Below are 15,305 nucleotides of genomic sequence, written 5' to 3'. Positions count from 1 at the left end.
TAGTTTGAACTGAAATAGTTTAAAGCAAAATTAGGCCTGAATGGAGTACACTAATTACTGGGAACAGCTTTTGGCAAAAAGAATGACACGTGACTGTACCCTTCAGGCAAAGGAAAATACTTTTATTACTGGATTGACAATATTGTTTTTTCTGCTTCCCATAAATGCCTGTATGTTGGGTTTTAATTTTTACATTATCCTTCCGAGTCTTTCCCTACCTCAGCCACAGTAGTATAAATTAGGAAAAGGATTAGAGTACCATGCTTATGGAGCTATTATGGCCAGCATGTTTCCCCTGTTTGCATTAAAGATTGCATGTTTATGAAAAATTATCATTAAAGAAGTTTTGCAGTACAGCTGATTCACTACATTTTTACATGACTCAGATACCATATGTGAAATGTTCACTGTTCACTCTGAGAATTGTAAAGATGTAAATGACATATGCTATGTACGACGAGTTCATATGCAGGAATTAACTAAGGAGTACATTTGCCACCAAATGCTTCCTCAAATTTATTTGTTTGTCTAGTGCAACTTCTGGATTACTTCGTGGGACATAAATAACTTTGTGCACCATTTGGTGGCACTGCTATTTTGTTTACATGCAGTTGGCTGCTCGGGAGCGTTTAGAACACCAATAAAATGCTGACTGCAAGTAAAAAATGCGAAATTATCTGTCACATATAGCACCTTATGTAATTATTCTTGCCTGTGAATGAAATTTTCAAGTCAGCACGTCTGACATGTGGTGGCACATCTCTCCGGAAAGCTAGCAGGAACTTGTCGAGCCTACGTAATGCAGAATCACTGCTGTTGTTAACACGAGACAATCCACTGGGATACACAAGTATAAATATGGATGCTAATACAGACTTTAAACATTTTAGGATGTAATGGTTTTGGGCATCTTTTTGAGGAAAATAACAAACAAACTGAATATGGTACTGGGGTTTAGCAGGAACTAGCTTCACTGGGGCTGCCATGAAATAACTTCTTGTTCACTTAAATTCCTGCAAACATTAGTAACAGGTGTGAAGCACAAGGGAGCCTTCAGTGACATCTGTGGAGGACAAATCAATAGACATCTTGCTGTAAAGTTCTGGCTATAGTTTGTGAGTAATGCAGGGGGCTGAAACAATTGTCACAAGGACTCAATGGGTGGACATTCTTTTAATGATGATGAAACATATGTTACTGTCAGTAAGGAATTTAATTTCCAAAAGACTGATCACAATTAGTCAATACAGTTTCTGAAATATTTATTGTCTTGAAATGGAAGAGGCAATACTCTGAAACAGTTGGAATGCCCAAAGTGGTACATTACTAAACAGAACAAAATGTATAAACACAATACAGAGGATAATTTTCAAAAAGGTAGAACTAACAAAAATGTGTACACAATACTATACTCTGAAGAATTAGATCTGAGGCTACAGTCACTGGAGAAGTATGGATGAGTTGTGTGCCTATAAGAACTCTCTTGAAGTAACCATAAGCCCAAGATAATGCACATGATATGCACTAATTTTATAGACTTACTGCACTGTAAAGTGAAAACCACATTACACATCAGATTAAATGGAACCAAAGAGAGAGAGAGAGAGAGAGAGAGAGAGAGAGAGAGAGAGAGAGCCACTTACTACACTCCACATTCAATCTTCTCAAAACATGGTAAAGTGTACGTATCTTCCTTGGTTTCTAGGAATCTCATATACATCCCTAACATTATGGTTCACATGTCCACCTCCGTAGTGTAGTGGTAATGTTGCCGCCTACCACGCAGGGGGCCTGGGTTCAATTCCCGGCAGGGGACTGGGTGTTGTGTGTCCTTCCTCATAATTTTCATCATCATTGACTCGCAAGACGCCGAAGTGGCGTCAACTAAAAATGGCGGCTGAACTCCCCTGAATGGGGCCTTCCAGCCGACAATGCCATACGATCATTTTCCATTTCCATGGTTTACATTTTAGATACATTTGTTCAGTTTTCTGTTTAATAGAATTAAAAATAAATAAATAAATAACTCACCTGTAGAGCTAAGAACATAAGATGAATCCAAATACGTGGATTTCTAGTCTTCATTGTGAAGAATGTTCTGTTGTACAGACAATGTTCACCCCGTCCTTGACATGCAAAATGCAATTTTGCCACCTTTTTAGCTCGCCTCTCTGTCAAAGAATGTAAAAGAAATTAAGTCATACCTAAACACATTTTATATATAAGTATGAGGTGATGAGAAGTATCTATTGTTATCTGATGTCTGCTTATATTCTCTTCCTTACAGGGTAACATTCTGTGAAACATATTTTAATTATTAAAAAAAATGCAATTTATGTATGATTTTGTTTTCATATGCAATGCATTATCATAATGTCAAGTTGTCAATAAAAACTGTAAATCAAATTACTTATCATTCATATAATTAGGTTCCTTACTCCTCATTAGACGAATATCATGAAAATGTGATTGTACACAAGAGATTCATGAACTTAAAGGAAATCTATGAATGCATACATGGAGGTGGTCATATGTAAGAGTTGTACATTTGACTACTGCTGAAATGTGATTGTGATACACAAAAGAATAATGAGATGTGAAATGAAAAGTAATAGTCCAAGTGGGAATTCTCCCTCAACATATAGTTTTTTCCAAACAACTCCCAAGGCTCCGATATTTGTCAACCAATGGCCTTCACATACCTCTACCACCTTTCCTGTTCTTCATACAATTTTCCATCCCAGCTAAACTCCACCTGTACCTTCCTTTCCTTACTTCTTTCTCTTGTACCCCAGATCCTCCAGCTTCACCAGCACTAATTTCCTACAGTTTCCTCCAGCAGCTCCTCATGCTGATCCTCACCATTCTACATCTACATCTCCATCTACATCCATACTCCACAAGCCACCTGACGGTGTGTGGTGGAGGGTACCTTGAGTACCTCTATCGGTTCTCCCTTCTATTCCAGTCTCGCATTGTTCGTGGAGTCTCGTATTGTTCGTGGAAAGAAAGATTGTCTGTATGCCTCTATGTGGGCTCTAATCTCTCTGATTTTATCCTCATGATATCTTCATGAAATATACATAGGAGGGAGCAATATACTGCTCGACTCCTCGGTGAAGGTATGTTCTCGAAACTTCAACAAAATCCCGTACCGAGCAACTGAGCGTCTCTCTTGCAGAGTCTTCCACTGGAGTTTATCTATCATCTCCATAACACTTTCGCAATTACTAAATGATCCTGTAATGAAGTGCGCTGCTCTCTGTCAGACCTTCTCTACCTCTTCTATCAACCCTATCTAGTATGGATCCCAAGCAGTATTCAAGCAGTGGGCTACAAGTGTACTGTAACATACTTCCTTTGTTTTCAGACGGCTTTTCCTTAGAATGCTTCCAATTAATCTCAGTTTGACATCTGCTTTTCCGACGATTAATTTTATAAAGTCATTCCATTTTAAATCATTCCTAATGCCTACTCCCAGATAATTTATGGAATTAGCTGTTTCCAGTTGCTGACCTGCTATATTGTAGCTAAATGATAAACGATCTTTCTTTCTACGTAATTGCAGCACATTACACTTGTCTACACCGAGATTCAATTGCCATTCCCTGAGCTATGCGTCAATTCGTTGCAGATCCTCCTACATTTCAGTACAATTTTCCATTGTTACAACCTCTCGATATACAACAGTATCATCTGCAAAAAGCCTCAGTGAACTTCCAATGTTATCCACAAGGTCATTTATATATATTGTGAATAGTAATGGTCCTACAACACTCCCCTGCGGCACACCTGAAATCACTCTTACTTTAGAAGACTTCTCTCTATTCAGAATGACATGCTGCGTCCTGTTATCTAGGAACTCTTCAATCCAATCATACAATTGGTCTGATAGTCCATATGCTCTTACTTTGTTCATTAAATGACTTGCGGAAGTCAAGAAACACGGCATCTACCTGGGAACCCGTGTCTATGGCCCTCTGAGTCTTGTGGACGAATAGTGCGAGCTGGGTTTCACACGATCGTCTTTTTCGAAACCCATGCTGATTCCTACAGTGTAGATTACTAGTCTCCGAAAAAGTCATTACACTCGAACATAATACGTGTTACAAAATTCTACAACTGATCGACATTACAGATATAGGTCTATAATTCTGCACATTTGTTTGACGTCCCTTCTTGAAAACGGGGATAACATGTGCCCTTTTTCAATCTTTTGGAACGCTATGCTCTTCTAGAGACCTACGGTTCACTGCTGCAAGAAGGGGGCAAGTTCCTTCGCATACTCTATGTGAAATCGAATTGGTATCCCATCAGGTCCAGCAGCCTTTCCTCTTCTGAGTGATTTTAATTGTTTTTCTAACCCTCTGTCATCTATTTTGATAGCTACCATTTTGTCATCTGTGCGACAATCTAGAGAAGGAACTACAGTGCAGTCTACCTCTGTGAAACAGCTTTGGAAAAAGACATTTAGTATTTCGGCCATTAGTCTGTCATCCTCTTTTTCAGTACCATTTTGGTCACAAAGTGTCTGGTCATTTTGTTTTGATCCACCTACCACTTTGACATAAGACCAAAATTTCTTAGAATTTTCTGCCAAGTCAGTACATAGAACTTTACTTTCGAATTCGTTGAACGCCTCTCGCATAGCCCTCCTCACACTACATTTCGCCTCGTATAATTTTTGTTTGTCTGCAAGGCTTTAGCTATGTTTATGTTTGCTGTGAAGCTCCCTTTGCTTCCGTAGCAGTTTTCTAACTCAGTTGTTGTACCACGGTGGCTCTTTTCCATATCTTATGATCTTGCTTGGCACATACTCATCTAATGCATATTGTACGATGGTTTTGAACTTTGTCCACTGATTCTCAACACTATCTCTACATGGGATAAAACTTTTGTGTTGAGCCGTCAAGTACTCTGAAATCTGCTCTTTGTCACTTTAGCTGAACAGAAAAATTCTCCTACCTTTCTTAATATTTCTATTTACAGCTGAAATCACTGATGCTGTAACAGCTTTATAATCACTGATTCCCTGTTCTGCGTTAAATGTTTCAAATAATTCAGGTCTGTTTAATTCAGGTCTGTTTGTCACCAGAAGGTCTAATATGTTATTGCCACGAGTCAGTTCCCTGTTAAACTGCTCAAGGTAGTTTTCAGATAAAGCACTTAAAAAAATTTCACTGGGGTCTTTGTCCTTGCCACCCGTTATGAACGTTTGTCTCTCCCAGTCTATATCTGGTAAATTAAAATCTCCACCCAAAACTGTAACACGGTCGGGAAATCTACTCGAAATATTCTCCAAATTTTCCTTCAGGTGTTCTGCCACAACAGCGGCTGAGCCTGGGGGCCTATAGAGACATCCAATTACCATGTCTGAGCCTGCTTTAACTGTGATCTTCACCCAAATTATTTCACATTTCGGATCTCAGTCAATTTCCTTCGATGCTACTGCACTTTTTATCACTATAATCACGCCTCCCCCTTCACTGTCCAGCCTGTCTCTGCGGTATACATTCCAATCTGAGTTTAGAATTTCATTACTATTTACATCTGGTTTCAGCCAACTTTCCGTCCCTAATGCCATGTGGGTATTATCACTATTTATTAATGAGAGCAGTTCTGGGACTTTTCTATAGACGCTCCTGCAGTTTGCTATCACCACATTAATATTGTCATTCCCTGTTGCATTTTGCCTACTGCTACCTTGTCACATCTCAGGAGGTGTCTTGTCGGGCCTAGGGAGGGAATTCCCTAACCTAAAAAAACCCACATGTGCACTCCACACGTACTCCGCTACCCTTGTAGCCGCTTCCTGCATGTAGTGCACGTCTGACCTATTCAGGGGGACCCTACATTTCTCCATCTGATAGCGGAGGTTGAGAAATTTGCACCCCAGATCTCCGCAGAAGCATCTGAGCCTCTGACTTAAGCCTTCCACTCGGCTCCAAATCAGAGGACCGCGATCTCAGTTCTGGGAACGACACTACAAATAGTTAACTGAGATTCCACCCCATGAGCAAGGCTTTCCGCCTTCACCAACTCCGCCAACCACCTGTTTGAAATGAGGATGACCTCTGAACCCAGACGGCAGGAGTCATTGGTGCCGACATGAGCAACAATTTGCAGTCGGGTGCACCCAGTGCTCTCTATCGTCGCCGGCAGTGCCTCCTCCACATCTCGGATGAGGCCCCCCGGCAAGCATACAGAGTGCACACTGGCCTTCTTCCCTGACCTTTCTGCTATTTCCCTAAGGGGCTCCATCACCTGCCTAATATTGGAGCTCCCAATCACTAACAAACCCCTCCCCCCGTGTGCCTGCTTGGACCTTGCTGAAGGAGCGACGACATGTCCACTCACAGGCAGAGCAGGCGATGCCATATGGCCAGCCTCCACACTGACCCTCCACCTCGCGTGACGCGAACGCCGTTGAACCCGCCACTCCCCTTGGGGATAAGGTCGCCCAACCGCACCCGGTACCTGTGAAGATGTCTCAACAGCAGGGACCATGGGTCAAGCATGTAACACCTGGGGTGTACCATGTGAGCACCAGACTCCCCACTGCCGCTACACTCTGAGCCAGTAGCCTGAAGATGGCTGACTGTGGCCATCAGCATGTTCAGCTGTTCGCAAACAATGGCCAGCTCCTCCTGCGTCCGTACAAAGCAGTCACACATCCTATCCATCCTAAGAAATCAACAATTTACTGTAGAGAGTTAAGTAATCAACTTTTAACTAGACTCCTAATTCACTAAAGGCGGCTGATAGCTGACTGAACTGTGGTTACTAGACACTTCTTGTTGGAAACAATGAAAATAAGCACTAACTGACTCTGGACTGTATTCAAAACAATCACGAAATCTATGGAACACTATTACTAGTACTCGAAAATTAAAGCTTCCTAAAAGCAAAAACACACGGAAAAAGAAGTGACAAGTAAGAAAAACACAGTTAATACCATTCTGCATTGCTGCTGGCAAATTCCTCTTGAACATACCATGTTGTTGTTTTGGTCTTCAGTCTAGAGACTGGTTTGATGCAGCTCTCTATGCTACTCTATCCTGTGCAAGCTTCTTCATCTCCCAGTACCTACTGCAACCTACATCCTTCTAAATCTGTTTAATGTATTCCTCTATTGGTCTCCCTCTACGATTTTTACCCTCCACGCTGCCCTCCAATACTAAATTGGTGACACCTTGATGCCTCAGAATATGTCCTACCAACCGATCCTTTCTTCTAGTCAAGTTGTATCACAAATTTCTCTTCTCTCCAATTCTATTCAATATCTCCTCATTAGTTATGTGATCTACCCATCTAATCTTCAGCATTCTTCTGTAGCACCACATTTTGAAAGCTTCTATTCTCTTCTTGTCTAAACTATTTATCGTCCACCTTTCACTTCCAAACATGGCTACACTCCATACAAATACTTTCAGAAACGACTTCCTGACACTTAAATCTATACTCGATGTTAACAAATTTCTCTTCTTCGTAAAGGCTTTCCTTGCCATTGCCAGTCTACATTTTATATCCTCTCTACTTCGACCATCAACAGTTATTTTGCTCCCCAAATAGTAAAACTCATTTACTACTTTAAGCGTCTCATTTCCTAATCTAATTCCTGCAGCATCACTTGATTTAATTCGACTACATTCCATTATCCTCATTTTGCTTTTGTTGATGTTCATCTTATATCCTCCTTTCAAGACACTGTCCATTCCGTTCAGCTGCTCTTCCAGGTCTTTGCTGTCTCTGACAGAATTACAATGTCATCGGTAAAACCTCAAAGTTTTGTATTTCTTCTCCATGGATTTTAATTCCTACTCCGAATTTTTCTTTTGTTTCCTTTACTGCTTGCTCAATATACAGACTGAATAACATCGGGGATAGGCTGCAACCCTGTCTCACTCCCTTTCCAACCACTGCTTCCCTTTCATGCCCCTTGACTCTTAGAACCATCTGGTTTCTGTACAAATTGTAAATAGCCTTTCACTCCCTGTATTTTACCCCTGCCACCTTCAGAATTTGAAAGAGAGTATTCCAGTCAACATTGTCAAAAGCTTTCTTTAAGTCTACAAATGCTAGAAACGTAAGTTTGCCTTTCCTAACTCTATTTTATAAGATAAGTCGTAGGGTCAGTAATGCCTCACGTGTTCCAACATTTCTACGGAATCCAAACTGATCTTCTCCGAGGTCGGCCTCTACAGGTTTTTCCATTCGTATGTAAAGAATTTGTGTTAGTATTTTGCAGCCGTGGCTTAAATTAAACTGATAGTTTGGTAATTTTCACATCTGTCAACACCTGCTTTCTTTGAGATTGGAATTATTATATTCTTCTTGAAGTCTGATGGTATTTCGCCTGTCTCACTAGATGGTAGAGTTTTGTTAGGCCTGGCTCTCTCAAGCCTCTCAGTAGTTCTATGGAATGCTGTCTACTCCCGAGGCCCTGTTTCGACTCAGGTCTTTCAGTGCTCTGTCAAACTCTTCACACAGTTATCATATCTCCTTCATCTACATTCTCTTCCATTTCTATAATATTGTCCTCAAGAACATTGCCCTTGTATAGGCCCCCTATATACTCCTTCCACCTTTCTGCTTTCCCTTCTTTGCTTAGAACTGGGTTTCCATCTGAGCTCTTGATATTCATGCAAGTGGTTCTCTTTTCTCCAAAGGTCTCTTTGATTTTCCTGTACGCAGTATCTATCTTACCCCTATTGATATGCGCCTCTGCATCCCTACATTTGTCCTCTAGCCATCCCTGCTTAGCCATTTTGCACTTCCTGTCGATCTCATTTTTGAGACGTTTGTATTCCTTTTGGCTGCTTCATTTACTGCATTTTTATATTTTCTCCTTTCATCAATAAAATTCAATACTTCTTCTGTTACCCAAGGATTTCTACTAGCCCTCGTGTTTTTACCTACTTGATCCTCTGCTGCCTTCACTATTTCATCCCTCAGAAATACCCATTCTTCGTCTATTGTATTTCTTTCCCCCATTCCTGTCAATTGTTCCCTTACGCTCTCCCTGAAACTCTGTACAACCTCTGGTTTAGTCAGTTTATCCAGGTCCCATCTCCTTAAATTCTCAAAAAAAATGGTTCAAATGGCTCTGAGCTATGGGACTTAACATCTATGGTCATCAGTCCCCTAGAACTTAGAACTACTTAAACCTAACTAACCTAAGGACATCACACAACACCCAGTCATCACGAGGCAGAGAAAATCCCTAACCCCGCCAGGAATCGAACCCGGGCGCGGGAAGCGAGAACGCTACTGCACGACCACGAGCTGCGGACCTTAAATTCCCACCTTTTTGCTGTTTCTTCAGTTTTAATCTACAGTTCATAACCAATAGATTGTGGTCAGAGTCCACATCTGCCCCTGGAAATGTCTTACAATTTAAAACCCGGTTCCTAAATCTCCGTCTTGCCATTATATAATCTATCAGATATCTTCTAATATCTCCAGGATTCTCCCATATATACAACCTTCTTTTATCATTCTTGAACCAAGCTATGATTAAGTTATGCTGTTTGCAAAATTCTACCAGATGGCATCCTCTTCCATTTCTTACCCCCCAATCCATATTAACCTACTATGTTTCCTTCTCTTCCTTTTCCTACTATTGAGTTCTAGTCACCCATGACAATTAAACTTTTGTCTGCCTTCACTATCTGAATAATTTCTTTTATCTCATCATACATTTCATCAATCTCTTTGTCATCTATGGAGCTAGTTGGCATATAAACTTGTACTACTGTGGTAGGTGTGGGCTTCGTATCCTATCTTGGCCACAATAATGCTGTTTGTAGTAGCTTACCTGCATTCCTATTTTCCTATTCATTATTAAACCTACTCCTGCATTACTCCTATTTGAGTTTGTATTTATAACCCTGTATTCACCTGACCAGAAGTCTTGTTCCTCCTGCCACCGAACTTTACTAATTCCCACTATATCTAATTTTCCCTTTTTAAATTTTCTAGCCTACCTGCCCAATTAAGGGATCTGACATTCTACGCTCCGATCCGTAAAACGCCAGTTTTCTTTCTCCTGATAACAACATCCTCCTGAGTAGTCCCTGCCCGGAGATCCGAATGGGGGACTATTTTACCCCCAGAATATTTTACCCAAGAGGACACCATCATCATTTAACCATAGAGTAAAGCTGCATGCCCTCGGGAAAAATTACGGTTGTAGTTTCCCCTTGCTTTCAGCCGTTCGCAGTACCAGCACAGCAAGGCTGTTTTGGTTAGTGTTACAAGGCCAGATCAGTCAATCATCCAGACTGTTGCCCCTACAACTACGTAACAGGCTGCTGCCCCTCTTCATGAACCACACGTTTGTCTGGCCTCTCAACAGATACCCCTCCATTGTGGTTGCACCTACGGTACGGTAACATACCATAAGTTCCACAATCTTTTCTTATTCTTTTTTATTCCCCCCCCCCCCCACTATCCCCCCCTCTCTACTCCACATCTCTTCCATGTAACCCTACCCCTATCCCCACCAATCCCAGAAGACTGACACTGTGACGGAACAGTACAACAATGTAGCATCTGAAGACATTGGGTGGAGGAATGAACATCATGAAAGGGGTACAAAAAATTTTTGGTTGGGAAAGAAACACTTCTTTAAATGTTTATAAAAGAGTTTCTCAATATGTTCAATTGCTAAGAATGATTTCACAGATCTACAACCATAAATGGTGAACGGAAAAACAATAAATCATTCAAATGGATACTTAGCCAAGTCCCAAATAATTAGCATATAAACATGATGAAGTTATGCTAACTTTAAAAAACCAGTTGCATGACCAGCCATTGGACGTTGGATACAATGCCAGGAATCTTGCATTACAGTTTTGGACACGATCTTAAATACAGTTACTTTGTCATTTACTTTCTATGGCCTGCTATGTAGTGGTAGAAGAATGTGGTTAGCTAGCTTTTTACATTCCATAAATAATTTGAACGATTTGTTTTACGGGATTGCTGTGGAATACGACAGGTTACGAGATGACACACACACACACACACACACACACACACACACACACAAAAAAAACTGTGGCTTCAGCTGCCAGAGACAGCAGCAGTCTTGTGTGTGTGTGTGTGTGTGTGTGTGTGTGTGTGTGTGTGTGTGTGTGTGTGTGTGTGGTCTATTTTTGACATAGGCCTTGTTGGCCAAAGCTTATATTGTGACAGTCTTTTTTTAGTGCCTATCTGCGACTCAGTATCTCCACTATATAGTGCGAAGCAACATTCCTTTTCATAATATTGTTACATTACCGAACACTTATATTTTTCAGTACTACTCATGTAACTACACTTAAAACTAAATGTATTTCTTTTTTAAAAGCTAGTCAGCTGTTTTTAAATAAAAATTTGCATTGGAGTAGAAGCAGTTGTCCAGGAAGAAAATATTTCAGATAAGACTTCAAACTTGCTTCGCTACCTGTCACACATTTTACATTATCAATCAAATCGTCAAATATTTTTGTTGATGAATATTGAATTTTTCCCTGAGCCACTGACACCTTTAATAATGGGTAAAAAAGATCATTTTTTTCTGGTGTTGTAAGTATGGGCATCAGTACTCTTCTCAAATTGTGGTGGATTATTTATGTCAATTTCATTGCAAATAGACAGGGTGTCCCATTTATCATGACCACCCTAAAGAACTGTTTGTCCAGATGAAAATTACACATGTTTCAAGCAAATGTTCTTTAGCCATCAGGGGGACATCAATCAGCATGATTGCCTTCGTTGCAGCTTTGTTTTTTTACAAAGATATAAACAGTGGTATGACTTTTTTAAATTGCACCCAGTATTTTTTATTCAGTAATCATTTCCTCTCCTAAAGACCTATTCAAAAACGTACCACAGTGTACCGTTCACTGAAACACAACGTTATTGTTGTACATGCGGACAAGAAAAAAAAATTCCGGTTATTTCCCAGTTAAAAATATGCTTCTCTTGTGCAAAAACACACTTCTTCCACGTTAAGTGACACTATATTTTCCCTCGGAATTGTAAAACTTATCAATCATGGAAAGATCTTTGATGTACAGCTACATGTACACTGCATATTTTCGTATTATGAAAGAACAAATTCAAATTACACCAAACACTGCATGTTACCTTTCGAAGCATTGAAATCGAGATTGTGATGCGCTTTTATAAGCCAGTCATAGCTCGTGTCATGTGATCTTGCCAGATGATGACAGCGGATATTCAGGGCATAGGACACGTGATGTAATTAGCCAATAGCAACGTCACTGTTAAGTAGCGTGAACCACAAACAGGAAAAGTTAATGGTTTAAATTAATATACATAGTCTCCCTGCAAGAAAAGGAAAGCTTTCACATATGATATTGGTCTCTTAGGTTAATATGCCGCAAGAGAAGCTAAACTTTACATATAATGTTGATCTTTTCTGCACCTATTACACCTTAAGATATATCACACAAATGTGCCAGTCAAGTTTTTAATAATGACATAAATGACTGATCTTCTGGGCTCGAAATTCTTCTAAATGGCACATCATCAAAGAGTTGATTTTTAAGTGAGAGTCAAATGCTCTATGATTTATGAAATTCACCGTACATTCTCACGGTTTATTTTGAAAGTAACGCTTTTGAAACCACCATTTGCAGCATTTTCCCGCAACCTGTTAGAAATAGGTTCGTTTCAGCAATTGCCAGAGAGCGCCAGATAACAAGACGCCACAGCGCTTTCGCAGCTACAATGAAGTAGGAGGCCTGTATGTCCACATTTAAGGATCTTACAATATGTCATAAAAGAAACAAGGCATCAGAGGATACTCCACGAGCATCGGAAAATCCGTGAACCATACTAAAATGTGCATATTTAAAGTGCACATTCATGTGTGTGGATTCCCAATGAAGTGGACCTCTAACTGATACTAAGGTTTTCAGTGTGGTTTTTAGGATGTAAATTTTCTTGGAGTACCAGTACTGTATTATCTCATGTTTGGTTCTTTCTTATGGCATAATGCTATACGTGCTAGAAGATGAAAACGTGCACTTGAAATGCAGGGAACAGTTGGAACTAGCCAATACTGTGGAATTAAACACTTAATTTCAAATACATTGACTGCCTCGGCAGAAAAGATTAATAAAAGCCAAATTTCTTTAGCAAACCAACAAAAATAGCTACATTGTTCTGCAAGGCGATTAATGCTTGACTGTCAGAAAGGTGGAAATAAAATAAAACCTGAAACTAACAACATATTTTAGACTTCCGTAATTATATAAATGTATTTTAATTCACTTGATAGTCCCGGCCACAGAAATCTGTTTTGTTTTCATTTGCTGTGAGAGCAGTAAACAAAGAGGAAACAGCAAATCACAAAATGTAAACACGGATCACGTGAAGACTACCCACTTCTCCACAATAACTCACACTGCTCTGCACATCATCAGTCTCGGATCTAAGATTATTTCTGAATTTCCGAACCAGGGCAATACTATATAGTCCACCCCCCCCCCCAACCCATCCACCCCCACCCCCACCCCCACCCCATCCCTCGAACATTTGAGACAGGACGTTACAAAAAAAAAAAAAAAAAAAAAAAAAAATTAGATATGTTCATTTTGGAGTGCACATGTTTCTGAAGAGTCTGATACATAAAACTTAAGTGTTCAAGGAAATATAAGACATGTTATTTGGTCTTAAGTGTGCCAAAGTGTAGTGCCACACCTCTTCACAAAGCATACTTCTATCGCATGTCACTATTTCGCTCTGTGGAATTGAAATGTGAATGGATGGGATTATTTGTAACTCGGACAAAGAAAGTTCTTCAGAAAATTTGCACTCTTTATTGCCTGATAGCTAATAACTTGCTGTTTTGTGTGACAGAAAATTAAATATAGGAAAATAAAACCAGTAAAGACAAGAGACAACCAAGACAGTACACATTTCTTTAATCCTTAGCTCTTAGCATTTTTTTCTCTCTAATCTTGCAACAACTTTACATGGCGTGCTTTCCTTTGTACGAAAGAATCTATTACCTCATCAAAGTTCGTCAAACGCTTTGCTACATGAAAAATCGAAATGTCGTTGTCTAATACTGAAAAATCTGTTAATATAATTAGTACCCAAAACTGGTGTGGTTTCTCGAGCTAATTATGTCTATTTTGTCACTGTCTGCTATATAAAACAAAATACTCATTCCTAATATTGCAGAAATTGTAACACACACCAAATAAACCAGACTTTTTTTGTCACAAATGGTCATTTTTATAACACGACAGAATATAATTCACGAAATACCAACATCAAATGCCTATTAGGCCTACCTCAAGCAAAAAACTTTATGTTAGGAAATAGTTTCACATTTCATTCATACACTCCAGTTTCTCAAGCATGAGATCAAAAAGTAGTAGTACGAAATTTTTATATAAATTTGGAATCGTCATATTCTTTCATAATTTGGGTGATGTCCCTGTTTCTTTTCCTTCCTTCGTCCTAACAATCAATCTTGTCATCATTAATTCTGTAACTAATCCTGCCACTGTCAAACTTGTTCTCCGGTTAACCCCACTAACCCTGCCAGAATCACTGGTTTCGTTATCCTGCAATTATTCTCTGGTTAGGCATTGTTACATGTTCGTACCATGCGTTTTCTGCACTACTTCCAGAATAGAACTTAGGCGGCTGCTAGCTGGGGACTGTAGAACTAGTCCTTACTAGTATGGCGAGCTGGCCAAAAATGTTTGTCAAAATATAATTTTCTTGGATACACTGAGAAGATAATACGTAATCTTCCTGACCTGTTATTCCTGTTAGTCGTTTATTTCCACTCTGGTAGCCTGAATCTATGGATTTTGCTAGGAATTACGAGAACACTGTTCATTCGCAAAACCAGTCAACCACATAAACAGCGATTGGCATTCATCTGTTCAGCTTTACACTGCTCAGCTCGTATAGCCCATGTTGTTTGCAGGAAAGTTTATTTCTAGATATGACGAGGATTCCCCTGACAGAGACTTCACATACACTATGCATGCATTCACAAATCAACTTACGATTCATTTAGGAATCAACTTAGAATGTGTTCAAAAATGTTCAAAAGCCAACAGGGATGCGTTTCAAAATCATATGAATCATTAAGACCAACGTGCACTGGATGCTAGGTGCTTTGTGAAACAAGATTTTTTCCCCTTCTCAAGAATATGAATTTGGTGCCCTGCTCTCCTCTCCTAGATCCAGGGCTGCTGCACATGTGTGAATCTGGCAGCTTGGGCGCGCCAGTAAATTTTTTCCTGGTAACATTTAGCTGCTTA

The 15,305-nt window shown here is 39.8% G+C and overlaps 1 protein-coding gene across 5 annotated transcripts in view; it reads right to left on the bottom strand.

The window, feature by feature from the left end:
* Positions 1-15,305, bottom strand: part of LOC126253367 (protein melted) — a 253,424-nt gene that overhangs the window by 70,454 nt on the left and 167,665 nt on the right. For 4 of the 5 annotated variants that reach the window (XM_049954643.1, XM_049954641.1, XM_049954642.1 and 1 more), the window contains one exon: positions 2,032-2,171. In XM_049954643.1, coding sequence (XP_049810600.1) covers positions 2,032-2,171 — 140 coding nt within the window. Of the gene's footprint in view, positions 1-1,576; positions 1,919-2,031; positions 2,172-15,305 lie in introns of those variants that run through there. The other variant, XM_049954645.1, reaches the window with a different exon arrangement.

Source organism: Schistocerca nitens, chromosome 4 (genome assembly GCF_023898315.1).
Source record: "Schistocerca nitens isolate TAMUIC-IGC-003100 chromosome 4, iqSchNite1.1, whole genome shotgun sequence".
In the NCBI taxonomy this organism is placed as follows: Eukaryota; Metazoa; Arthropoda; class Insecta; order Orthoptera; family Acrididae; genus Schistocerca; species Schistocerca nitens.
This window is presented reverse-complemented; position numbering and strand designations above follow the sequence as displayed.